Source organism: Octopus bimaculoides, chromosome 4, assembly GCF_046866305.1.
Source record: "Octopus bimaculoides isolate indiv1 chromosome 4, ASM4686630v1, whole genome shotgun sequence".
Lineage (NCBI taxonomy): Eukaryota > Metazoa > Mollusca > Cephalopoda > Octopoda > Octopodidae > Octopus > Octopus bimaculoides.
In genome coordinates, this window is record NC_142931.1 from 58,121,877 (window position 1) to 58,149,528 (window position 27,652).

At 33.6% G+C, this 27,652-nt stretch overlaps 2 protein-coding genes and 1 long non-coding RNA gene across 7 annotated transcripts in view; 2 read left to right on the forward strand and 1 right to left on the reverse strand.

Annotated features, from left to right (window-relative positions):
* Positions 1–1,958: 1,958 nt before the first annotated feature.
* On the reverse strand, positions 1,959–27,565 carry LOC106874708 (nondiscriminating glutamyl-tRNA synthetase EARS2, mitochondrial). Of its 5 annotated transcripts, none has more exons than XM_014922528.3 (14): positions 27,292–27,564; positions 25,765–25,837; positions 25,141–25,178; positions 20,858–20,905; positions 19,885–20,055; positions 18,149–18,229; positions 16,358–16,450; positions 14,502–14,596; positions 10,931–10,985; positions 9,116–9,223; positions 7,104–7,261; positions 6,596–6,662; positions 4,566–4,829; positions 1,959–2,761 (listed from the first exon to the last, which is right to left on the reverse strand). In XM_014922528.3, the coding sequence occupies exons 1-14, from the start codon at positions 27,526–27,528 to the stop codon at positions 2,660–2,662; spliced, it is 1,590 nt and encodes a 529-aa protein (XP_014778014.1). In that variant the 5' UTR covers positions 27,529–27,564; the 3' UTR covers positions 1,959–2,659. The 5 variants fall into 5 exon arrangements, with proteins under 5 accessions (XP_014778014.1, XP_052823049.1, XP_014778016.1 ...); XM_052967089.2 differs by lacking the exon at positions 27,292–27,564 and adding an exon at positions 27,010–27,142; XM_014922530.3 differs by lacking the exon at positions 27,292–27,564 and adding an exon at positions 26,827–26,849.
* Positions 4,328–27,652, forward strand: part of LOC106874709 (mitochondrial import inner membrane translocase subunit TIM14) — a 32,925-nt gene continuing 9,600 nt past the window's right edge. The window contains exon 1 of the mRNA XM_014922531.3: positions 4,328–4,440. Coding sequence (XP_014778017.1) covers positions 4,432–4,440 — 9 coding nt within the window. The 5' untranslated portion in view covers positions 4,328–4,431. The remainder of the gene's footprint in view (positions 4,441–27,652) is intronic.
* On the forward strand, positions 26,285–27,292 carry LOC149136059 (uncharacterized). Its single transcript, XR_016241518.1, has 2 exons — positions 26,285–26,416; positions 27,073–27,292. It is a non-coding gene; the product is annotated as an uncharacterized LOC149136059 (long non-coding RNA).

Below are 27,652 nucleotides of genomic sequence, written 5' to 3' on the forward strand. Positions count from 1 at the left end.
CCTATTTCAAAATCAGAATTAAAGCATAAAAAATCCCTTCACAATGAAGTGTAATTAAATTCCACAAAATTATTCCCTTGACAAATTTTATTAAATTTCAGATTCATGTAAATTTGAATGTTAGGTAGAAATGTAAAAACTTAATGTACAATATTATATAGTTGAACTAGTTTAAAATATGTTCGGCCCCATACCTAGGTAAATGCTTGTGAAATAATGTAATTTTTTGATAGGGGGAATGTTTTTTTTTTTTTTTTTGTTGTTTCTCTCATATTGTCATTGGCATATATGTCCTTTTTAAATACTATTTCTTCTAGTTCTTTGTCACTGTGGCTCAGGTTTGTGTTTCATAATTACAGCAAGTGATTATAAGTTTAGTACAAATTGATTATGAGGTAAAAAAAAAAAAAACTGAAATTTGTTCTGTGACTATATATAACTCAATATATTGTCTATCCAGTATGTCAATTAACAGGCTTGTCATGTTCAATTTGTGCTAAATATCCAGAATGCCTCATTTTCCACAAATCACAAAGAATTCTTTTATTCTCCCCACTTCTCTCAAAATGGCCATGTGACTCAACCACCTATCAAATACTTTTTGTAAAAAAAAAAAATAAAATAAAAATAAATTCATGATCATCTATAACTATTTTGTGTTCTTAAAGTGAAATTTTTTTAAAAGTTAATTGGTAATAGTCATTTAATTTGTTTGTATAAAACTGGATATCTTTGGTATAATTAAAAAGAAAATATTTAATATTTGGGTTTAAACATTGACAATTTTAACAGTGAATCACACATCATTCTGGACAGAACTGACAAGTTATTTGCTAGATAAGTTTTACTTTGTGTAGGCAGTACTTTAAGCTGTCAGTATTATTTTTTTTTTATTACCTAACTCTAAAAACAAATGAGAACTAAAGATTGAAAAAAAGTTAATGGCATTTAATAGTTGTAAGACAGATCAGGATGAAATGAAAATTCAAAAAATTGAATAATTAAAAAAAAAAAAAAATTGCTCATTTTAGTCATGGCTGAAGTTGACCTGAAGGCTATTCTGCCTTTCAGTAAAAATTACTGGTTCTTAACTTTTCATACCTTTTTAAGAATAGTAATGGATATGCATTGAAATTGTGAGATCAACCTGTGAGATTATATATATTAACTGGGATACAGCAATGTATCTAGTACAATGTTCTTACCTTTGCATGAAATATCGCCTCATATCTTTTAGTATTAACCAATTGAGTTGTTGGAGTATTGCCAACATCCTCATCTTCATGTAAATAGTTCAAAATTTTTTTTATTGTTGATAATAAGAAAAAAAGAAGCAATAGTTCAAGGGAGAATACACAGTTGTATTGGCTTTTCTAGGTCCAGAGAAGTGTGTGAGCTAAGAATTGCAAGCTGAAGAATATACAGTGCTTTTGCAACAGGACTCACAATAACTCTTCAGCTGGTAACAAGGCACTATCAATTTGGCTAGCTGCAATTTATGACATTAAATTTAGTTATTGCTCTCTAAATGTATCAAATGAACTTTACACTCCTCTTCTAATAGATAAAATAAAATTTTATGACCTACTTGATAGTTGGTCATGAAGTTGTTTTATTTAGCAGTTTATGATTTTGTATCCTATTGCAGGTGAGTTCATCATTAATCATTGTCACTAGGAAACAATTCTATTTGCTTCAGCACAACGTAGTTGATTTAAGGGTGACAAACTTTTGAGAAATCTAAGCCTATAATAGCATACTATCCAAAGGATGATGTACCTCATTTCCTTAATACTGCAGCAGAATTAATGTAAGTTCTATCGACTCCTGTGGTTTCTGAAGGTGTTGTCCACTGGATTTAAATAAATACCATAAGCCACAAAAAAAAAAAAAATTTAGTCTACTCTTGGAACATTATAGCAGATCTTATGACATGAAAGATTAGACAAAACAAACAGTACAAAATGTATGTTATTTATTATCATTTATCAACCCCATCATCTTACATATTTTTTTACACATTGTTTCAATCTTTTATACCACTTTCAAATCAAAGGCAGAATTCATGTCTTTTTTGTGTGCAATTCTGAGTTATTTAAAGGGAAATAATAAAACTTTAGAATTCCATCAACTAAATTTATGATAACCTCAAGGTTAAACTTGATTTATTTTATTCTGTATGTATGTTATTTATTTGACAAAATCATCAGATATATAACAATCTGGTCAAAACATTGTGGAAACATCAAAGATGTTGAATAATCAAATATTATCTATTTTAGACAAATTTTTGTTTTACATCATTGTGCTTCTACTTTGAAATATAAGTCTAATTCCCTATTTCCCCTGCCTCCAAAATCTCCACAGCACTATAACAACTGCTACTGCTACTATTATTAACACCTGTTATATAAAATGGCAGCAGCAACTACTTTCATGGCAAACAAGATGGTGATAATGTACAGATTTGTTTTTATGAAAATAGGAAATATAAAAAATATAAATCTTGTTTTGTTGTTATTCTGTTAATCAGATTCGTTTACAGGTGCATGTAATCAACAAAGATGACAATGTTTTCAGGTACACAATCAGCACATAAGCCAGAGTTAAAACCTTGGACCTGAGCTGAATATTCAAGACCCATTTTCATAGCATAAGTTCATGTCTGGCTCAATTTAATATGTTCTAAGCACAATTTTAATCTTTTCACAGTTTGCTTTTGACCAAGAAGAGAAATCATTTCTACAACACCAGGCCCTTCCTGAAAAAAAATTTTTACTTTTTAATAATTAGGATATACATACAAATGAACACATGCAAATATATTTAATATTACTAGAAAATTAGTCCCCTCAAAAATGACTGGCATTTAATGAATGTATTGAAATATTTGATATAGACTTGTAAGAATAATTAAATCAGAAGAGAAGGGAGGAGGAAGTTTTGTATAAATTGTCTTAATTTTTTATTGAAATTAAAGCAATAAAAACTTTTAAATAGTTGAATACTTCTCCATCTTACTGGTGAATTTGCACCATAAAAAGGGACACACATAGTAAAAGTTGATCATATTCATGACTTATACCAAGTAATGTAGAAAAAGTTTGCAGAGATTATTGCCCTCGGCTCATATGTGAATGATATTGTTCACAAAATCCTTCATTAAATTTATCACTTAACTATATATGTGTATTTGAAATTTTGGTTGATTGACTTTTGCAACTTAAGTCTCAAAGATACTAGAACTGAAGAGGGAAAATTTTTCAAATTTTATTGTTACATCTTGATCTATGACATCATTTGCTTGTCTTTTGTCTCCCTTCCTCCTATACTTTAGTGGGTCAGAAGAGAAATACATTTACAAATAAATACATAACAGTTTATTACAGTATATTCTGCTATAATCCAAGCATTAATGTTTTAGGCATACTGTTAACTAGAACAGAACTGAAGACAACCTATTGTGTGTAAAACAGGATAGTTGGCTGAGAGAAGCTATGGAAGGAAATCATTGGCAAATTCTATTATAGACAAAACATATTGTTAGACAATTGATATTTTGGAATTATATTTGTCTAGTTAGAGGCTTGATCTGAGACACTTTGTTGAAACTGATGCCAGCTACATTATGAAATAGCAATTTAATAACACACAAAGCTGTTAAATTGACTTTAAAATTATTTCATGCGATGTCTAAATTTTCGTCACAGCTTCAGTTTGGTTGACACAGTTCCACTGGTTCTTACATGCATATGTGTGTATTTTTATAATCTGCAGTTCAGTAAGGCAGCTACTATACTTCATTTACTAAAACTGGGTTCAAATCCTGTGATATGAAAATAAGGATGTGAAATGTATTAAGATTTGTTAAAGTATTACTAACATAGTAATACAAAAGCAGAATAATTTTATAGGCCTTCAATTTCATAGTCGAAACCATTTAAAACACTTTCTATATACAGTACTTTTTCCAAAATATTATCAATCATTTTATTCATGGACTGTAGTTATTTCTATAGTGTGTTCACTTCTTGATATCAAGATAAAAATAACAGCTAAAGATGTCAAGTATATGACAAGAACTGCATTTTCAATTATGTAAAGTTCTCTTAGATAACTTTACATCATCTTCAATGTCAAATGCTTCAGAAAAAATACATTTTCATGATTCTCTATTAACTTATCATAATCACAGTTTTCAAAACGTAACCTTAGAATTTCCATGGATAATATCAACATAAATAAAATATACAAAAGTCTAAGCAATGCTGGATCAACTAAATGATGATACTAATTAAGCTAGAAAGCTTGGAAATTTCAGAGAAGTCGATTGTTTTGACTTCATAAACAATCAAATAATGGCTGTCTAAATGTTAGCTTCCTGGAATTTTATTTTTAAACTGTTGAAGAACTTGAAGAGAACCAAGACAAATGTCCAAGGTAAAAATGCTATTTTGTATCATTATATTAACCATACTTCAAAAAAATTCTAAGAGATATGATCCCACTGTACATTATATATTCCATATAAATATATTTACATTATTTATAAATGGAACACTTACCTTTCTACCACTAATAGAATATCGCAGCAGATGCATGTAAGTTTTAAATTTCAGCTGTAATTCTATTACATGGTTATGAAGTAATTTTGAAATGGTTTCTGGTTTGAAGTGATTATCAGTCTCTAGTAGTTCAATTGTTGATTCTAACACTTGTTGGCAATTACACGAGAAAGAAGACAGATTCTTTATATCATCAAAAGAAGGTGGAACCCAAATGAATTTGAATTCTGGTAAGAGTAAATCCTCAATTCTATTGATTCTCACCTAAGAAGAAACAAAATGAATCTTTATTGCAAGTCCAAATTTTGCATCATGTCATAATGCATGTAATTCAATGTCAAGAAACAAACCCATATTACTTATGAACAATATGCAACTAAAATCAGTTTTTGCACAATATACTGCTGATTTTTTTACCCCTTGCCAAGAGAAGCTCCACCCATTTGACATCCAACTCTTCCACTTTGTACCCACTCAACAAATCATCTTTCAGGCTCTCATTCACAAATAGTTGCCAAGTACAACCTCCCCTCCCCACTTACTACAGCTCCAACTAATCTCCTCAATGCTTTTCAAGATTTTTATAATGTAAATTTACACACACACACACACACATATATATATATATACATATATATATCATCATCATCAAGACCATTTTACATCTCTTCCATACAAGGATAAGACCTAACAAGTTAGAAGTCTTCCAAATGCCAACCACTTTCCAGAATTTACTGAATGCTTTTTTCCCTCAGACTGGCATTAGTGAGGTTGCCAAGTAAAATGCAAGACAAAGAAAATAGAAAAATTCCCTTCAACTGGGTTGGGTTGTAGCAGAGGTGAGGAAGTAGCTTTATACCAGGTGTTGAGAAGCTAAAGTATGACCAGAAATAAGCACAAGAGTCTTACTAAATAAGAGGTACATGGGCACTCCACATAAGAGTGGGTGGGAATAATTGGAAGGAGATAAAGATGGTGACAAAGTATCAGAGCATACTCTCAAAGTGCAAGAAGGTAAATATAAAAGAGAATATGACCGAGGATCAAGAAAGGAAGGTGGATAACTTCATAAGAGTGTGAGAGGAGAGTGACAGATGGCTGGATGTGGGGGTACAAGTGAATGAGGTAAAGGGTGGAGATATGGTCAATGGTAAATATCAGTATGGTGGGGAGAAGGTAAAAGAAATAGCTCAGGATAGAGGAGGTGGTAAGTGGAAGTACAGGAAGTGGGGAGAGCAGCAGGATAATAAACTTTACATAGAGCAAGAAGTGGGAAAATGATGTGTCGGGTGGGAGAGACAGAGATATGTAGTTGTGGTTCTGATGAGTAGCAGAGAAAGATGGAGGGACATTGAGAGTAGATAAGAGAGGGTGTTCAAAATGTACTTTATAAGAATGTACACTGTTATTTAAGGGATATTTGGATGTTATTTCTAGCTGGTCAAATGACCACATCAAGTTTTTAAGGTATCACTTGACCAGCTAAAAATAGCACCCAAGCCCCCATCAAATTAAAGGACATATTGCCTAATGTTGTTCAGGGTACACTCGCTGTAAAAAAGAAAAGAAGTCTCAGATTCTACACCTAAATCTGCTCAATTAGGGCTGATGTGGGACGAAACAACATCATCAAAAAGTTTAAGATCTTTCTGAATTGATGGGCACCACTTGTATTCTTAAAGAAACACTTTCAAACTTGGAATACTGGTAGAATGACGTCAGTGATTGATTGAAATTACCGAAATACGACAATTTTTTACATGAAAACTTCAAATACAAAAATACGAAGTTTGAAAGTGTTCTGGTACCAAAAACTCTACATAAAACATAAATGAAAAGTGGTGCCCGTCAATTCAGAAAGATCCAAAGTTTATATGTAAATTAACTTATAAGAACAATGTAATTTAATGAATTAATAGAATTGTTATTGTATATTGCGAACTGGGTTTTTAAAATTGATGAGTTTTGCAAAAAGTGTTGAAAATATTTGATTGAAAAGATGAGGAAATGAAAAAAAAAAAATTACAAACTTTGGCCCAGTCGACAACTGCTTCTAGATACTGTTGCAAAGATCTTTCATCATTGTTCTCAATAAATCTATAAAATAAACACATAAAATATTGAAAATGACAAACTTAGATGTAATTATGAGACTAACATGTAGTGTAATACGCTGTCAAGGGAGCCTCAATATGATCATTCAATATGCTGGAAATAGCAACCAAATCTCTCTCAAAATACATCTTACCATCTTTCAAGAAAAATGGAAGGACATAGAGATTGATTGAGTGACCTGAAGCTAAACAACAACTAACAAAATCATTTCAAGAGAGAATTGTCTCTCACACATACAGTAACAAGTAAGTTCTTAAAGACATACCATTTTCCCTGTAGAAAAATCATTACTTTAGTTTCAATGTTATTCTTAGACATAAACTTTGAATTTTTTAAATCAACAGATATAAAAACCAAAATTACATTATACATAAAACACTGCATTTAGATTTTCATCAATATTGGCATAAGAAAAAAACTTACTTGCTTCCATATTTCTCACTGACAAGTTTCAAAACTTGCTGTAAAATTTCATGGCGCTCATTTCCTTGGATTTTCTGAATTAGTGTCTCATGGTTAAATCTATCAATTTTATCAAATTCTAGTCGACCAGGAGTTTTCTTCAGTCTTTCTAAAGAAAACTATCGTAAATAAAAAATTAAATATCAGCAAGAGCTTAAAAGTTCTTAACTTATTCTGAATCAAATGTTAGATACTAAATAAAAGACATTGGTTTCATTACAATAAACATTAACAAAAATCAGTTGGGAAATCCAGATAAATAATCTTAGCTTAACTAAAAATTTTGCTTTCTCTTGTGTAACATTCAATTGAATATGATTGTATGAAACAGGAGTTAATGTTTTATATATAAAACCCTTTACAAAGTAAAATTAAGTATATAATTGTCAAGAAAGCTGAAGGTGTCTTAGCATCACTGAGTAAGACCTTTGTCAGCTGTTCTCCAGGTATTTATTGAACTCTTAAGCATTCAGATTACTCAGTCAAATGTAATGCTTATTTATGTTACATTTTTTTAAAATTAATTGTGCATTTATCTTGTAGCTTCAAGATTTCAATAATGTGATTGTTTACTTTTAAAATGACATTGTAGGAGAGGTGAAAAACAGATAGAATATTGATTACATCAACTGGAGTTGATGTAATCAACTAGTCCCCACCCCAAAAATTGCAGGCTTTGTACCTTTAGTAGAAAAGATTGTTATTATTATTATTAAAAATTTGGTTGGCAGGGTGGGATTTTGTTTTTAAAGAAACAGAATCCCTCCTCCCAACTTTTGGAATACGCACACCTGCTTGAGTAAAATTTAATGTTATTTACAGGAGAAAACAACAGGTATTCTGTAAAAAACTAATGTGTCTTGAGAAAAAGATTATATAGTAAATATTTTGAATTTATTGATGAAAGGTGTAGAATGACAACTATAATTCAACAGGTTTTAGACACAACAAACGTCAGTTTCATGTAGAGTATTGAGTTTTTGAGAGCCTCTCCAAGCTACACCAGTTGAAGTTGAACTTGGCACTATAAGCTATCAAAACACTTATTAACTATGTTGTGCTGCAGCATACAGCAATGAATCGCACCATTCTGCAAGCACCTACTTATTTATACTCAGGAAAAGTAAGCCAATGTTCATATTGATGACAGGACTAACTGTCCAACATTTCATCAACTCAGCCACTTCTTTTTTTGATAATAAAATTGCTTATAATTCCATTTCACTTTGTATAAGTAGACATAACCACACCACAAGAAAGTTTCATTCTCAATTCCTTTCAAGTGCAAACTATGATTTGGGTTATTACAATTATAATTAGTAATTATTCTATTTAGATGAAATTAACAACACAGTTTACACATGCACACAAACACTCTTATTCAATGTGGCCTAGTAGTTAAAGCATTGGGTCTATGATCATAAGATCAATTCATGGACAAGGTGGCACATTGTGTTTTTGAGCAATGCACTTCATTTCACATTGTTGCGGTCTGTGCAGCATAGTACTGCTGCAGCTGTTTCACCTTCCAGCTGTCACATCCTGGATGTTTCACTGGGTCATGGTTGACTCACCAACCATACAGGATATAAGACAACCCCATTAGTGTCAGAGCCACTATAAATTCACCCAGGATATTCTGTAAAGTAATTAGTGAGCAAGCTGGGTCATGGGGCTGACAGAACTGTTTAGTCTTGTTGAGAACATGACAACTTCTCTTATGTTAGTGCTACCATAAAATGCACCCAGTGTAGAAACCTTTAGGAAGAGTATTCAACCACTGAAACTAAGCCAAAAAAGTGTATGAGTGAGATATGGTTCTCCTACTCATTCATAAGAGAAGCAACTCTAAATAAAAATTGACTTGGACTATGACAATCTATTCAACCCATACCAGCAGGGAAATGATGAGGCTGATTATTGAAATGAGAGAGATTAAAGTTATAGCAAAATAAATAGAAACTGGAAGTGACCTTGCTGATTAAATCCTCAAAAGACATTCCTGCAGTCTGATCAGTTCCAAATCCCCCACCAACATGGCAGATGAAATTAAGGATACTCTCTGGGTAATATCCTTGATCCTGAAAATAAAATCACATTAATTAGTGGAATGAAAATTTCGAAATATTTTTTTTTTTAATTAAGAAATTCGTCCATGACTGGAATACTCTATTCTTCACACAATCTTTTATAGGAATTAACAAATTCTGATGTTATTATGTTGAACATGAGTACCAGTTTTTGATGTCATTGAGTAGTCTTAATTAAGTTTATTTAAGTTGACCCATACAAAAAGAAAGCTGCTTGAATACTTGAGAGCATATATATATATGTAAATAATATGTGACAATTATTCGGTAGCCATGATAAAACTCCGAATTTTGGATACCAGGGCTGAAACCCACGCCACCATCTCTTCAGTTATCTGGCCATCGAAGAATAGCATTCTTTGATGGCCAGATAATTGAAGAGATGGCAGCGTGGGTTTCCGCCCTGGCATCCGAAACTCAGAGTTTTATCATGGCTACCGAATAATTGTCACATTATTTACAGATAAATTCCTCTATTTACATAATATTGAGGTCTCTTTCTTTCTTTTGTTGTCTTACCTTTTCTATCAATATATATATATTCAGCACCCTGGTTATGCTAGATTAGTTGACTAACACTATATATGAACAGAACATAGCATTAAGCAGGTGATCACTATTAGATACCAGCTGCAAGATGGTAGAATAACAAGAAACAACAGAGTCCCTTGTAGTATTTAGTTCTGTCTCTGTACATGCTAAATTTATCTTCCACCAAGGACAACTTTCACTGTCATCCCCCTGAGGGTAAATACAGCACTTAAACACTTGTCTCTCTAAGAAATAATTATTCTCCACCTAGATACAATAAAGTCTATCTTCCCATAAACTTTGAGATGAAAATATACAAAAGCTGAAACAATATATCAGTTCAACTTCAAAATAAAAGGTAGAATCATAAAGTTCACAAAAATAAATATCGATACTGATGATGACAGCAACAATAATGATGAAGAAAATACATAGAAAGGCAAAAAAACTCAATCATTTAATGTTTTTATTAACAATTAAATACATTGAACAATCCTGTTGTTTTGCTTTCAAATCTATTTTCCTCAGCAGGTTGAAAAGCTTTTCCAAATATGGACTATTTCATTATGAATGATCGCCAACATCTGGCAACTAACTTGATAGACACCTACAAGATTATCCACCATCATTCCAACAACAACTTTAGGTACCTTTTTGAAATCCATGCCTAACACTCATGAGCATGCTTACAAAATTAAACACAGCACCCATGACTTTCAGAGACATTTTTCCACAATCTGTTGAATAAACTACCTACATCAGTTGTTAGCTGTCAGGACACTACTTCTTCAAAGCTTACATAGTTCTTGAAATTCGCCAACAACACACCTGTCTCCAACCCCTGTTAATGACTCATTCACTGTTCATTTCCTGTGTATTATTCTACATATTGTTCATGTATTTTTGGCTGCTTTCTCTGATGAGCTATAGTGTGCCTGAGCATTGCATACAATAAGTTCATTATTATTATTATTATTATTATAAATGGATATCTTATTTAAAACTCTAAACTATTTAACTGTCAGTATTGAGATGACACCACTACATGTCTCCCTGAATTTTAGTGATTATCTGTTGCTCTCCAATTGAGTAAAGTGAAATAAATAGAATAATGTACAAAAAATGTTCATTTGGTTCTTTCAGAAACAAAACAAGAAACAAACTTACTTTAAAGTGTTCTACATGAATGTCTCTTTGTCTCTTTGATAATTTGGCACCATCTCTACAATATAATAAACAGATAAATCAATAGTGAAAGATTTCACTGAGGCATAACCAAAGGATTGTTCAGCACTAACTTATGTTATTGCCTTTCCCGTGGATGAATTATTTATTCTAATCATTGATGAGTCATTGAATTTCTAAACTGTTCTATATTCTTGTGTTAATTACTTATAGAAAGGCCATATAAATCCAATGAACCCAGTCCATGGTAGAAAAGGCATCCAGTTGCAGTATCAGGATATATAAATATGTAGTCAAAAACAAACCCCTTCCTTCTATTCATGCTCCCTAACAAATTAAGTCAAAACTAACAATGTCTCTTAAAGGTGATCACTTCTCTCTGTGTGATTGTTTAATCTGTCTGTTTGTCTGTCTATATTTCTTTCTATCTTTCTCATTCTCTGTACACACACACACACATATGCATGTCTGATGAACAGTGTTCTTTTAGATATGTATTAAAAGCATGACTGTGTTAAAGTTTTATCTTTCTTTATCAAGATTTTCTTTATATTTGTATGAGTTCCATGATGCGATTTAGAACAGGTGCATCTTACATACAGGCAACTCATCCAATAGGGCAGTAATCTAGTATGTATAAATCACAGCATGTGTGTGTATAATGACTAACTCATACATTTCCACAATTCTCAACCGATTTTCACCAAACTTTAGACACATTACTTATGTCCCAAGGATGATCATGCACTATAACATTTTGCCCAGAGCTTCCACATAAATGGACATAGTCTTTTGTGTGTAGGGTCTTCCATACTTTTTTTAATCCTTTTAAAAAAGTGAAAGGATTTTGTCTATTTATTTATTTCTTCTGTCCGCCAGCAACTGTGATTAAATTAACTAGGAACATCATCATCATCATCATCATCATCGTTTAACGTCCGCTTTCCATGCTAGCATGGGTTGGACGATTTGACTGAGGACTGGTGAAACCGGATGGCAACACCAGGCTCCAGTCTGATTTGGCAGAGTTTCTACAGCTGGATGCCCTTCCTAACGCCAACCACTCAGAGAGTGTAGTGGGTGCTTTTACGTGTCACCCGCACGAACACTGAACGCATACATTTCCACAATTCTTAACCAATTTTCACTAAACTATACACACTATGTCCCAAGGATGGTCATGCACTATAACATTTTGCCCAGAGCTCCTGCATAAATGGACATAGTATTTTTGTAGGTAGGTTCTTCCATACTTTTTTAATCTTTTTATAGGAGTTAAAGGATTTTGTCTATTTATTTATTATGACTGTCCACCTGTAACATTTATTAAATTGACTAGGAACACTGCACGTGATGAATATCCAATACCAAACAATCTTAACCTCCATATTTAAACTGCATTAAACTTTGACAAGCTTACCTTTACCTATTCTCAGTTACTTGAAAGATGATGTTCCCAGGCCTCTCTTCTATTTGTTGATACTTTTGTTTACCTACCAATGTGTTGTTTCACTTTAAGGATGCTTATTTACCCATCCATTATGATATTTTGTCTGTTGTCCATCGTTTCAAATGTCTTAGCATTGTACTTCTAGTCTTTTTTAAACAATCACATATGATTCATTCCATAGAACCAACATTTAAATAAAAGTTTGGGGCGGAGTTATGATGTAAGCACATGTTAAAACCCCTCATAACTTTTTTATTTTTACAAATGTCTTTCAATTTTGTTTTCTGCATAATGGAATTAATACGATTATGCAACAAAAAAAAAAGAAATTTTTTTTTAATAAAACTTTTTTTTTTAATTTATGGTTTTAAAATACAGATAGTCTGAATCTACCATTCATTTCTCTTTATAATCTTCAAATAATTTTTTTAATACTTTTATGAAAAAAAGTCAAGTGATAGTCTTCACATTTTTTCACATTATCTTGGACTTTATATGTGAAATGCCAGTGACATGCATGTCCAACAACAATATTAGCAGACAGACAGCTATACAGTGGTACCATGTATAGTCCAAGTAGACAAAGCCTTCTCTTTAAGAAGAAAAATGAAGTCAGAAGGGTGGTGAAGAAGTTTTGGATACTTGTGACCATCGTAACTGATGGTGTGCTAGTTTTTTTTATGTGTATATGTGCATGTATAAAGATATAAGCAAAACAATACATATACACCAACTTATATATATATATATATATATATATATATATAGCTAACCACCTACACTTTTTTCAGCAAAAATAGGGGTAGTTTATCCTGTTTAGGCTATATTATTAGCATTATCCTGCGTTTGAGAATTTAAAATCACTTCTTTAACTTTCTAAGACATCTCAACGCTTCTAAAAGCAAACTGCGTTTGTTTGTTTACGTTTATCGTAATTTGAATTTAACATATATATATATATATATATACATATGTATACAACAAAGCCTAATGGTCACTGTTACCTGACTGGCTCCTCTGCTGGTGGCATGTAAAAAATGTTTATGTGGTTGTTTCTGACAAGAAATTTCGCTTTCATGTAAAACAAGTCATTATTCATAATATACTCCCAAAACACTTCAATAGCTCTACTTTGCATTACTTGCAAACTTATATGTTCTATAATCATTAAAGTGCAATGACATCCACAATAACCTCCCTTCAATTTGATTTTCCATTCCTAGGTTAATCAGAAACATAGATTGCCATGCTACTCATAAACCTTCATGGTAGTTCAATTATTTGGTGAAAAAAATACCACCAAAGCAACTTAAACCATCCAAAGGATGGGTGCATTTGCTAGTTCTAAATAAGAATTGATATAGAGGTAGATGATTCTTTAATGCTGCCATAGTGCTGTTGACACAAAAAATTCATTCAATCCTCAATTTAAAAATAATTGATGGGAAAGGACATTAACTATAAAAAGAAGTGTGCAAAATCCCCCAAAATTGCTGGTTATTACTGTTACTGTGTGCCATATGCTTAAAGACTTAAAAAAGTAACAAAGCTCCATGAGACCCATCCAACCTAAATCCATGTCAGTATGGGTAAACAGAAATAAAATGGTGGGGTGATACTGATGAAGATAATGATACATTTGTGAAGTGGTACTTAATATGTTAAATTGTTCTGTATCCATTTATCAACTCATAGTAATACTTCTAATGGTAGTTTTTCTACACAAATTTACAACTTGGTAATGTCCAGCATCCTGCTAAGTGAATCAGTTCTGATGGGATACAAATTCACAGCTCATGAATAAGTGACATAACCTATCAAGTAGGTGCAATGAGATATCACGCAAACTGACAGAAAAGAAGAATTTCATATATTATAGAAATACAGGAACAGTTAAATTACCCCCATAATTCTTTCAAATACCCAAAATACTCACTAAAAGTAGTAAATAGCTAACAACCTAGGTGACCTAATCAATAGTGGAAGTGGGTTAGGCTAGAAAACTTTAGGGAGCTATTATCTTTGTTGGCAAAAAGAGGTTTGTCTCTAAGAATGAAGGGAAATAAAGTAAACCATAGTTAAAAGTTATGAATAGTTTCTTACTTGTTTACAAGAAGTGGCATATGAGCAAATACAGGAGGTTTCCAACCAAAAGCTTCATAAATTTGAATGTGTTTTGGTGTAGAACTTTGCCATTCCTAAAACAAATATAAAATAAATGCTTAATGATGATAAATGTGTTACTAAACAAATCCTTTTTCCTTAGACTTAAAAAGTGTGTGCACATGCATGTGCTTTAAACATTTATCTACCATGATTGAAATGTTAAAACCAACTAGATTATCAAATTAACAAAATTGTATAAGAAAATAACAGATAATGTATAATACACTGAACCACAAAAGAAATGTGTGTGTGACTGTGAAATATGTTTTAATTTCATTATGTCAAAGATAAATTTTGATAAAGTCAATTTCTTGGATACACTTTGACCACAGTCTATGTGTCGTCATGTGCTCCGGTAGTGGGCAGATCCAGCACATCAAGATTGTAGTGTGCAACACGTTCAATACCATGGATGCCCTCCCAAGGTGTTCAAAACGGCCATACACTGTCAGTACATGTGGTTCACAAAAGCCATTGGCACCTGTGCCCATACCCTGAGGAAAGTTGCCTCCAGTTCCACATGAGCTGTCAGCCTCAGGACCACCTGGTTCAGCCGTTTCTGGATTTCATCCCACAGGTGTTCAATTGGGTTCAAATCCAGGCTAAGAGTCAGGCACAGCATGGATCTGATGTTGTGCTGACACAGAAAGTCCATGGTGACCCTGGTTGTGTGGGATGGAGCATTGTCCTGCTAGAACACATGGCTATGGTGACACATGAAGAAGGGCACGATGTGAGGTTTTAGGATTTGGTCAATGTAGCGCTGCACTGTGATGCCATTCCCTCTGCCTGCACCAACATTTTAGAACACATGGGACCCAATTCTCTGATTCAGACCTACAGCACCCACAAACCATGATGCTTTGGCCCCTTGCATCTCTCTCTCCATGACACATGCATCTTTGTAGAAGTCACCCCCTCCTATGCCACACCCTCACTGCCATCCGAGGTGGAAACACAGTACCAGCTCTCATCAGAGAAGACTATTGACCTCCATTGTTGATGCCGGCAATGTCAGTGCTGTGTAGCCTACTGTAGTTGTATCTGTTGGTGGCAGGCAGTGAGGACAGGCCCTCAAGCAGGATGATGGCAATGCAGGTTGTTGGTGGCTAGTCAACGTTGTACTGTAACATCGCTGATGGGTTGCTGTCCAGTGCCAACGGTTTCATGAGCTGTCATGCTGGCCGGTCTGAAGTGATCACAGAGGTGTTGCAGGTGGATGAAGCAGTCCTGCCTGAACATGGTCACCCAGGGGTGCCCTCTGCGAGCACACTCTGCAGTGCTGTTGATGTTGTTGTATCGCTGTTGCAGGCAATAGATGGTGCTGACATAAACAATGTAAGCTTTCGCAACAACCAGGGCACACTACCCTACTTGCAATCGGCTGATTGCTTGTTCTCTCTGTACTGCTGACAATTGGATCATACCTGATGCATCCAAATTACGAATTTCTTGCTGAACAACCTATACAGGCAGTTTGTTTATAACAATCAACTGTTTGTGGTATACATTAGCTCACTCCCTCCATTAAATTGACATTGTCTGTACAGGAGCATGGTGTACCACACATCAGATGTCAAAATGATCTCAGAGCAATGTGAGATGAAGTGTTTTGCTCAAGAACACAATGCACCACGCAATCCAGGAATCAAAACCATGATCTCACAATCATGAGTAAAACACCCTAACTACTAGGCCGTATATATTGCTTTAATTAAAAAAAATTAATGTTGATTTCAAAAAGTTTCAGAAAAGGAATAATTGGTTTTCAATTATAATAGATCAATACTCACCACACCTCTTAAAACATGGCTAACTGCCATAGTATGGTCATCCACAACGTTGGCAAAATGATAAGTTGGAAACTGGTCAGATTTTATAAGAATCTGGCAAAACCATGAAAAGATTTGATAAAAGTAAAATTTTACAATATATATTTCTTCATAGTTTAATATATAATAATGTGAAGATGAACCATTAGAACATGTTTTAATTTCATAAGAGGAAATATATTAAGAAATTAAGCAACATATAAACTGCTTGATAGCAGCCACTTATTGTAAAAATAGTAGAAAATACTGGGAAAAGCAAACTTGATCTCTTTTTCTGTTTTTTTTTTACATAGTAGTTAAGAGTAAGATGAAACAGTTGAAGAAAACGAACACATTTTAATTGAATTTCTAGTTCAAATTAAACTTGGTTAAAGTAATTTATAGTAAGGAGTTATTTTACTTCAATGTTTTTATGAATGTGACAAGTTAAACATATCATAAGTAATATGATTATCGAGTCCATAAATCATTTATTCTATTGTGTGACTGCAAATTGTTTTGCTTAACATCTAGCTTTCAAATTTGGGTTGACATGTCAAATATACACTCTAGCCTTTACTTTTTTTTTGTTAAATTCCCATAGATTTCTGTTTTTTTGACAACGCAGATTCTGGTTTTGCCAAAAAGCTGTTTTCAGAATTCCAATTTACCCTCCAAAAGTTTTGTTTTTAATATGATACAATTTTTTTTTTAATTCCACATAAAATATGATTTTGAAAATAAAATTTTTTTTCCCCATGTCAATTTTAAAAAATTATGCCCCATCCCACTCTCCTAGCTTTTGGAATACCCACATCCATCCAGATGTTTTTAAATGTGCCTATTCTATTGCACATGCATGGATGTCTACTGAAACAGCATACAACATTTAGGAGGCATTAATGTGGTTACTTGACATGGTGCAAATTACAGCAAAATCTTTCAAATATTACACATCTACCTTCTCTTTTTTCTTTCCTTCTTTTTTTTTAAAAAAAATATAATTCTTTCAGCTTCCTATATTCCCAACAACAGCGATTCAGATTTTGGCCTCCAGCTTCAAAAAGTGCAGCATTCTAAAATTTTAGTTTAACCTCCCAGAATTTGTTTTTGACTTCTTTTTCAAAATTTTTTTGAGAATTCCTATTGAAAAATACAAGTATTACAACTAAACCCTAATCCTATACCCTAACCTTAAACATTAACACTAAATCCTAACTCCTAAATTTTAAAATTGTCTGTTTCCTTTCATTTCATAGACATAAGAGATGTGTGGTTAAAGGGAGGTTTGGCTGTTATTTCTAGCATATTGAGCAACGACATTGAGGATTCCCTCATGTCATGTGCTGCTTATCTTTCAGAAGTCATCTACATAGGCACAAATGAATGGACAAGTTTCAAAATGTCTGGAATGTTGATGTTGAGCAGATTTGGATATTCTGAAAGCCAGGAAGAGGCAGGGGAAATTTTTTTTAATTAGCTTTAAAAAACTTCTTTTTGAATTGAAATCATTGCATTATTAAATGTGACAGAAAAAATATTTTTTCAAAACAAGGACAAAAAAATCAAGAGGATTGGGGTGAGGGGTCAGACTGAAATTGATTTACTGGACAAAATTATAACCTTTATAGGAGTCCATAGAAATTTTTTTCTTTTTTTAAGGAAGTGGAGTGCTTATTTGACATGTCCACCCAAATTTGGTCCTTAATATTAATACAAATCAATAAAACTGGCATGAGACAAGGATTACAGAAATTACCAAAATAAACATACTGGATCACCTTCTACCAAAGCAATATCATTAACAATTGTTCCATGCACAACATCTTCCCATGGAGTTTGATTGAGTTTTAACTATATAAAATGAAAATATAAACATGAGGAACACAAAATTCTCACAACAGAAAAGATACACAAAATTAAATAGTCAACTAGTTAAGCCCCCACTACCTTGCAATCAACATTCAGCCATCTCCTTCTATTCATTGTAGTATGCTGCTATTTAAAGTTGGTAATCGCTCTCCTTCCACCACTCTCTCACATACTCTTTCCCCCCTGCACCCACCCATCCTGTCTCTTCTGTCATCAATCTCTGCCAATCAACTTCTCAGTATATGCCTAGAGCAATGTTTCCCAACCTATTTTCTCCTGGCACCCACTATAACTTTCCAGAAAAATGTATGCCCCACTGGTGGTTGGGAAAAAAATAACATTTTTAATATTTTATAATTATTTAATAGAAAAGAATCTACTGGTAACTTTTTTTTATTAAGTACTGAGTACAAAAGAAGGATATTGACAAAAAAAAAGTGAATCATTTTAATGAAAACACTGCGCCTGGAAACTATGGCACCATGCCCCACCACAATTTCCCCAGGCCCCCACATTGGGAATTACTGGGCTAGAGTGAATGTGCACTACATACAGCAGTGAGGACTTTCAAGTTTAGACAGTACAAAGCAACCTCACTAGTGTTGGTCCCATAATAAAATACACTTTGTAAAGTGGTTGGTGATATGGATATTCATTGGTAGAAAACCAGCCAAAAGTAACTCAATGCAAGCATGATGTGATCTTCTAATCAATTTAGGAAAACAGTAATTCTAAAGAAGAACTAAGTTGGATCATAACTACTCATCCAACCCATGCTAGCATGAAAAGTGGGCACATGTTGGATAATGATGATTGTTTACAATAGATTTTTTAAAACGGATTTTTGATTTGGAAAAATAAAACAAAATTGAATAATCTTGTCCCATCATTCTATGACTTAATAGTGCTTCTAATTAAATTTTATGAAAAATTATAAAAGCTGAACCGATTGATGAAAATATAACAACTTTAAATTAAACTGTTTAAGGCCATCACTTAAGCTTTATTTAATTTATAATGATAAATGATGTTCTGATGGAAGACACCCAGAAAGTTCCATACAACAACCAAATATCAGTAGAATTAAATAAACAAAGAAGAACCATATGGCATATAAGATGCACTTTTTAACAAAAATAATGTCTAAAAAAAAAAAAAAATCACTCTAAGTCCTATATGTGAAATTAAACCTATATTGCATGCTTTAACCATTTTGCATTCAGATTACTTTGTCAAATATGATGCTTTTTTTATTCACATTGTTTTGAGTTAATCATGCCTTAGCTCATAGTTTCAAGATTTTGATGATCTTAGTTTAGTCTTAGAATGATATTGGAGGGTAGATGTGAAAGGCCAGCTTTGGCCAGTTTGAACATATTTGAGCTAGATATGGCCAGTTTAAATGCTAAAAGTTAATGCACTAAAAACTTTCTTTTCTAAATAAACACTGCTGAAAATGGGGTGCATCTCTTATGCCATATACCATCAAATATGGTAATTACAGATTAACATATCCAACAAATAAACAAGCTTTAACTGTACATAGATATATAAAAATAGTTTCAAAATTAACAGAATTACATAAGAAATTTTCAAGGTACATTTTTTAATATCTGTATGTAATAACTTTTACTCACTTTGAAACGTATGACATATGGAATATTATCTTTCATTTTAGCATCAATTTCTTTCTGTGTTAAGTGTCGGCATTTGTTATCATACTTTGGAGTTTCTCCTCTGCTCAGGGCTGCTCTTCTTAGCAGTTCTATTCGCTTATTTGAACAAAAGCATCGATAAGCACTTCCATTCTATAAAAATACAGATTTTTTTCTTTTTAAACTGAGTAATTTTATACATACACATACATAATGTGTATATATGTATGTGTATACAACATGCAAATTGTATATATATATATATATATATATATATATATATATATATATATATATATCTGCCTGGTATAAATGCCCTGGTAGTCAGGCTATACCCAACACAACCAATCAGTGTGTGACAAAGTGCAGATCATGAATCAAGACCAGACTGAAGTTTAAACCTATAAGCTGCTATAAAGCATTTGATATGAAACTTCCAGGCCATCAGTTGTTCCCACAGAACTTATTGGAGCTACTGAACAACAAGATGGATCTCCAGCTCTCAATGATGAGGGATGAGGATTCAGTGGTTCAATCAACTGACATATGTGCTCATTGAATTAATGTGTTAAGCACTCCACAGATACATGTATTCTTATTGTAATTCTCAAACACAGTCAGTGTGACGGTATGCAATAAGGTTATACCTTTGAATTACAGGTTATAATCCATCCATGGCTACAGAAAATAATACTTATCCAAGATGCCACACAGTAGAATCAAAGCTAGAATTCATAGTTGTTAAGTAAACTTCTTAACCATATAGTGCCTACATTGAACAACACCACAAAACTAAGTTCAATTTTGTTTCTTTATGATTTATTTAAGCATATAGAGGATTTTCATTTAAAAGCAATATTTTATTTTCAGATTTTTATCACACAGCTTTTACACTCTTTTTTTGCACGTTTTGAAAACAGAATTGAATCATTGAATTATAAATAAAAAACTTTACCTCCAAGAGAATTTGTATCTTTTCCCGGTAAATATGACATCTTTCAGACTGCAAATATAATAAACAAAATCTAAAATTTTTAAAAACATCCATTGATTTTTTGTTTATCATTATCATTAGTGGAGCAACTTTGAAAATAAGGATAGATGTATTGTTGAAGCAAATGGATTCCTTGTTTGCCACAACTCCTGCTTTCTATTTTCAGCTTAGTATATTTCTACTCAGTCAACATTTATGTGCTTCAATAACACATATATAAAAAAAAGGCACATAGGCACATAAGCGAGAGAGGACACTTTGCTGGGAACAAAGCAACTTCTCTAATGCTGGTGCCATGAGAAAATGCATTCAGTACTCTGTGTAAAATGGCTGGCAATAGAACGTCCAGCAGTAAAAATCATACCGAATATGGAATATATGAATGAGACATGATCCTTGATCCAAAAGTAACTCTGAATAAGAACTAACTCAAACTGTGACAACCCATCCAACCACTTATAGCAAGGAAAAGTGAACTTACAATGATGATGATGATGAACATTAAAACTAGCGACGGCAGGCGAGAAAAAAAATCTTGCAGAGAAGTGGAGCATCTGTTGACTCTCTGCTCAGATTTCGCAAATGCCGCAGAAATTCTGTGGGGGTCCTGTCACCGAGCTGCTCGTCTGCCATCAGCTCATTGAATCGGCTGGCGGCAGACCTGGTGGTCCGGTGTAGGATCTCGTTCTTCACCTCGTCATATGTGGCGTCGTCTTTGGGAGATGTAATTAGGTCTCTAGCCGCTTTTGCAAGCGATGGAGGCAGATTGCAATAAAGCAACTTTAATCTCTTGGACGGCGAGATGTCGTAGATCTGGAAATAGGCCTCCAATTGAGCGAAATAGACATCAGTATCACCGATGAATGTGGGTAAACCATGCGACATGTCTACTGGGATGACTCCGTCAAGGTAGGAAAAGGGAATGGAGAGAAACAATGAAAAACGAAGTCATATGAAATATACAAGAGGCCAAAGAGAAAATTCACCGCTAAAAGAAGACACAATATTTTTCGTGTTCTTGTTTTGTGTTTTTGTAAGTTACAGTGTGCACAAAAGAGACAGAAAAGAAAATAAAGCTGTACAAAAAATTTTGTTTTGTTTGTGTTTTTTTTTTCTTCGCGAGGGTTGTTTCTTTGTACTGTCTGTAGAAAAAAAAATATTGGGCATAACTACAGGGTTTTACCCACCAGATTTTGGGAGGTCATAACTTTCAGAAAAATGAATATTTTTTAATGAAATTTTCTATGCATATAGTAGGGTAAAACCCTGTAGTTATGCCAAATAGACCTCCCAAAGTCTGGGGGGTAAAACCCTGTAGTTATGCCAAATAGGCATTGTTGACCAACCTTACATCGTTGCTGCAAGGAAAAAAAAACAATACAGGCAAAAAAAATGTTATTATTTTTTTTGTTATATATATGTATGTGCGTGTGTGTAGGATTTTTTCTTTTTTTTTTCGTTTTTCAAGCTACGTGGAGTCAGACGAAAAGAGAAATCACTATTCGCTCGTTTGTTCAGTTTCCAGGCCGTATGGTATTTCTCTCCGGGGTAATTAAAACTGTTGTATTTGTTCCATTTCCTCGTCTCTTGTGTTGTTTTTTTTTTTTCTGAATCACGTCGGGGGTCACCAGTTATAAGAGTTGGATGAGATATGATGGCTCGGCCATCTCTCCCCAGTTCTTATATTATTTATTAAATTCAGAAATACAATGAACACGAGGGTTAACGGTAACAACAGATCAATAATTGGATCTATTTCAAAACGTGGGCACCAGTATTTTCTTAACGAAACACTTTGAAACTTGGGACACTAGTAGAATGTGTCATATAAAACATCTTTTACTCTTAGTCTTCTTAACAAAAAAACGTACATCGCAAGTTATTCCATGTTAAAGTTGTCGTATTTCTGTAATTTCAACCAATCACTGACGTCTATTCAGCTGAATAGAGTTACTGCTGGGCGGTCATAAAAATGTTATTCCCTGTGACATATTTCATTCGGTTTAATCGTAATTTATACGCATATATTGTTTATATAATAAATTATGCTGTGCGTATCTATGTGTGTAACAATTTTAGAGTTCGGATTCTAGAGTTAGGGTTAGTTTTAGGGTTAGGGTTAGGGTTAACAGTCTAGTTAGGGTTAGGGGATTAATACGATATACACTGTTACAGCGCTAACTGTTTTCAACTGAATAGACGTCAGTGATTAGTAGAAATTATCGAAATAAGACAATTTTTTACATGAAATAAATTCGAATACAAAAATTTTTTTCTGTTCTATAACACAAAATAGATAAGTATACGAAGTTTCAAAGTCTTTCGGTACCAAAAACACTACATAAAACATAAATGAAAACTGGTGCCCCCGTTTTGAAATAGATCCCAATAATTTATTCCTGGTTGGTGTAGAGCCGTTTCATTCCGGGGTGAAACCGGCATGCCGCTATAATACCAAAGGAAGCTTCGACCACATGTCGGTGGAGAGCTGAGAGATACGTGTTGACACGACGCCTGCTGGATGAATAAGAGAAGGAACGCTATAGCTTTTTTCTCCACCTGTTGCATTGTGCATGCGTGCTCGGGTACTACCGCTGGCGGCAAATCCCTTGCACATGAGCAATGGCACTTCCCAAGATGGCGGCCACACGCGCCACTACAAACTATAAGCTTTGGGATTACCATAGCAATATAACTTTTTAACGATATATTTTTCACAAAACTTATCTTGAATTTCAGTGGAATGACCCAGGGTTGATGTTTTCAGCCACCATGTATCTTTCTGAGCATTAGTCAGTTAGTTCCCATATCAGCACCCAGGTTTGTATATGTATATTTTATGCGTATTAATATCGATGTAACTTTTATTATATAGCTAACAAGATTATGAAACAGCTGTAAACGAATGGAATAAAAATCTACCCTCTCACTCACTCACTCTCTCTATATATATATATATTTAGATAATATAGATATAAAAATAATTATGAACCTGGAACCCAGACCATGGAACTGGATGTGTGATGCGCACGTCATCGTGCATATTTTCGTTGATAAATAATGACGATGAAGCGAAGGAATAGATAGTAAGGGAAGTAATTCTTTCTAAATATTTAGAAAAGTTGTTTCCCTTGCACCATACACTAATTTATGCATAATCTTAGTATTAGATATTGGGTTTAATTAGAGAAATTAATATCTAATTTGTAAACTTCCAATTTATATTAAAGAATAAAACTTCAGTGTTAAAGAGTGAACAAATCTTGGATAGAATAAAAGAAAACCTTTTTAAAAATATACTAGTGATAAAAATATGTACATTTAGAATTTATATCTCCTCACAGATCAACAAATGTTGTTGTGGCTGTCTACAAAAGTTTCCATCATATTTGAAATATGAGGATAAAAGAACGGTAATTGATATAATCAGAGAGGTTATTCATTACTCGTTACTTCATAACGATAGAGGCTGAAAACTTGGGTAACGACAATGAGTACTACAGTAGAGTCCGAAAGTAATCAAAGTGACTCTACTGAGACTGCTCATCGTTTTGAGTTGGAGCAACCAGGTAAGCTTTTGTTATTTGGCAACAGCCAACTTAATCAGGAAGTAGATATAATAGAGAAGAATATAGTTTGGGATGATTTTTTTAAGGTGTGAGAACTGTGTTGTGTATCAAGCAGCATATGTCTTTATTAGCAGCATCATCTTAACTGAGGTGTGACAGAGACTGCTTTGTGATAGGACATAGCTGCAGTTTAGGATATATGAGAACTTGCAGGGTGTGTGATGCATAAAGTCATTCTCTGCTTAACTGTGTAATGTCTGTAGAGTAACATTTGCAGGTGAATGATATTAATCAATTGCTTAGTTGACTCAGATTGATCAGAGGAGAAGTACATTTGCTGCTGAGAATAGTCAGCATAGAACTGTGGAACTGCAGTAACTTTGCTGGCTAGAAGTACCAGAGGATTCAGGGAGCAAGATTTGTTGTGTACTAGGGTGATGTGAAGAGGGTTGCTTTGATCAATGATCAAGGATTTAATAGAAGCAAAAATGGTGATGGTTAGGTAAAACCTAGGAACTTGAGATGAGAAAAGGTCAAGGTTGTATGCAGTAGCTGTATAAGTAAATTAAAATGGTTAAATAATAAAATTGAAAAGAAGCTCAGCCTTAGAATAATAGGTACTATAAATAAAAAAAATATTAAGTAGCAAGTTAAGTTTAAGACAAAAAATATTACCTGAATATAAGGGCCATACTTTCCTCCAGCTCTAGGCCCTGAAATTCATAAAATTTAAATATTAAGTTAATAAAAGCTGATCAGTTTAAAATTTCATTCACCATTTTGTACACGGAATAAAAGTTAAATTATTTACCATCAGTTTTGTGATGTCCCATAAAACATTTCTATTAAACCATTACTATTTATTTTGTTGCTGAGTCTAAACTATTGTAGGTCAACATCTACAGGAAAGACATGAGTAAGGTGAAGATTCCAGAAGATTAACGTTCTAAAGAAAAATGGGCTGGGAATAGTGGTTAGTGCAAGGCTGGTTGTGTTGGATGTAACAAGGATGGCAAGGGACAGAGGTAGATGACTGATAGAGATACAAGATCGGCAAATTCTGAGGGGCAGAGATCATTACAGTAGTAAAAGAAGAGGGGAAACGTCATGCTTTAGGACTAGAGGTTGAAGTATGTCCATTACTGACTGAATACCAGTCAAATGGCCCTCCTGTGCATAGCAGCACAGTATTTATATGGGCCTTACTTGAAAAGTGTGAGCAGCCGTTGGGGCTGAAATTTAAAATATATTCATTCAAACTGTAAATATCTACACATTTTTAATTAATTGATAGCTCACCTTCATCTTGCATTATTCCTGCCCATTCTAAAATGTCCTGCAGTTTTTCCAATGCTCCAGGTACCAATCGAGTCTGTAAAGCCAATACAAATACAAATTATTGAGGATTTCATTCAAATAAGGGTAAATTAACTTAACAATAGAATAAACATTTATTTTTACAGGCCTTCATTCATTTCACAGAGCCATCATAGATTGGCTGGTTTTAAGCAATACAGGCTAAGTGAGACAATCATGGCCAAATCAATTTTTGACAGCCAAGTTCATTGTTGTAAGTAGCAACAGTACTCTCTCTTCTAGTAAGTGGTCACTGCTTTGTATATATCTTGCAGGAGACACCTAATGAGACAGTAGTACTGACAATTTGTCTTCTTCCTTCCAGTAGTTCTTGCAACCGACTGAGGTTACTTTGATTCGTGTTCTTGAACAGATCTAAGTCAATGGCTGGAGGGAAAATATGAGGTGAAATGAAATTCCAGAAGACTTGAACATAGTGCCTAATGTAGGGTCAAGGGGTAGATGACAAGAGGAGGAGGTGAGTAAAGATTACTTGTGTGAAAGTAGCAGGAGACCAGCCTACTCCAAAGAACAGAGCCACTGTAGAACTGATAGTAGAAACAGAGAAAAGGGGTAATACATCTGTGGGCCAAAGGTAAGAATACATTGGCAAATGATTTATACAAATGTCAGATAACTGGGTTTTTTTCCTTTTTATGCAATATAGAATATCTGCCTGCATAGAAGCAGCAATGTCCAAGATATGGGTGCAGTATTGAGTCTCAACTGAGTTTTGTTGGAGACGACGCATTTTGTATCTTGATTATGCTGAAGATGTATGTTCAACGAAAAGAGCTCCTCAGTTGCAGTGAGGTTCAGAACCTATCGAGAGAACCTGTGCTGGTGCAGCTAAAAACAAGCACTAAACTTCCCTCAAATTACATCCTACCATCTTAGAAAGAGAAGGGCATACTATAGAATATAGTCCTAGACATATGAAAAAGAAAGCTTCAAGATTACAAGGCATGCAGACAGTGACTAGACAAAAGGGAAAAAGAAACATACTCAGAGTACTACACATCACATTAAATAAACCATTTCATGCTAGACTATAGATTTTCGTTCTCCACCAAACAGAAGCCAGAGGAAAATTACTAAAAGACATCAGCTTCATCGTTGGATACATCAGAAAAACTAAACTAAATCGGTATGATAGATGAATAAAAGATAAAGATGTCTAAACCTTACTTTTAAGATGGAAAAAATGAACACGTAATCTTTATAATTTTTTTAATCTGTTTTGGTTATTAGACTGCGACCATGCTGGAGTACCGCTTTGATGAACTTTTGGTCGAATGAATCGACCCCAGTACTTTTTTTAAGAGAAGAAACTAGAGAGAAGTATAGCAGGCTGAAAAATGTCAAAATATCTCGAGACAATTGAAGGTAGCGAATGCCCGACTCATTCAGAATGAATACATATGAAACTGAAAATTTTCCATTATATAATTAAAAAGAATTAATTTCAACCTGGTCAGTGTCTTCTATTCGAAGTATAAAAGTTCCTCCTTTGGATTTAGCAAAAATATAATTATAAAGAGCTGAGCGTAGACCTCCAAGGTGTAAAAATCCTGTTGGACTTGGAGCAAAACGTACTCTGACATTTGTATGTGACCAACGCACGCTTGTGTTTAAATGACATTTTTTCCCAAACTGATAAACATTCCACAACTGGAAACGGTGAAAGAATCTTGTAAGCACCGCCATAACTAAATCTATTCTCACTTACATCATGTAGCAGTACAGCAGACGATGTATTTTAATTACATCTCTTTCTAAACTTTTAATAAAAATCAACAGCATAATAAGATTTTAATAATATTTTTATAAA

Bases quoted from the DNA above. Each gene is read 5' to 3' on its own strand.
- LOC106874708 (XM_014922528.3), bottom strand. From the start codon at position 27,528: ATGGCGGTGCTTACAAGATTCTTTCACCGTTTCCAGTTGTGGAATGTT. The intron at 18,230-19,884 runs GTGAGTAAAAGT...CATTTTATATAG, and splicing joins CATATGTCATACGTTTCAAA to TTAAAACTCAATCAAACTCC. The intron at 6,663-7,103 runs GTAAGTTTTTTT...TTTATTTTATAG, and splicing joins AGTGAGAAATATGGAAGCAA to ATTTATTGAGAACAATGATG.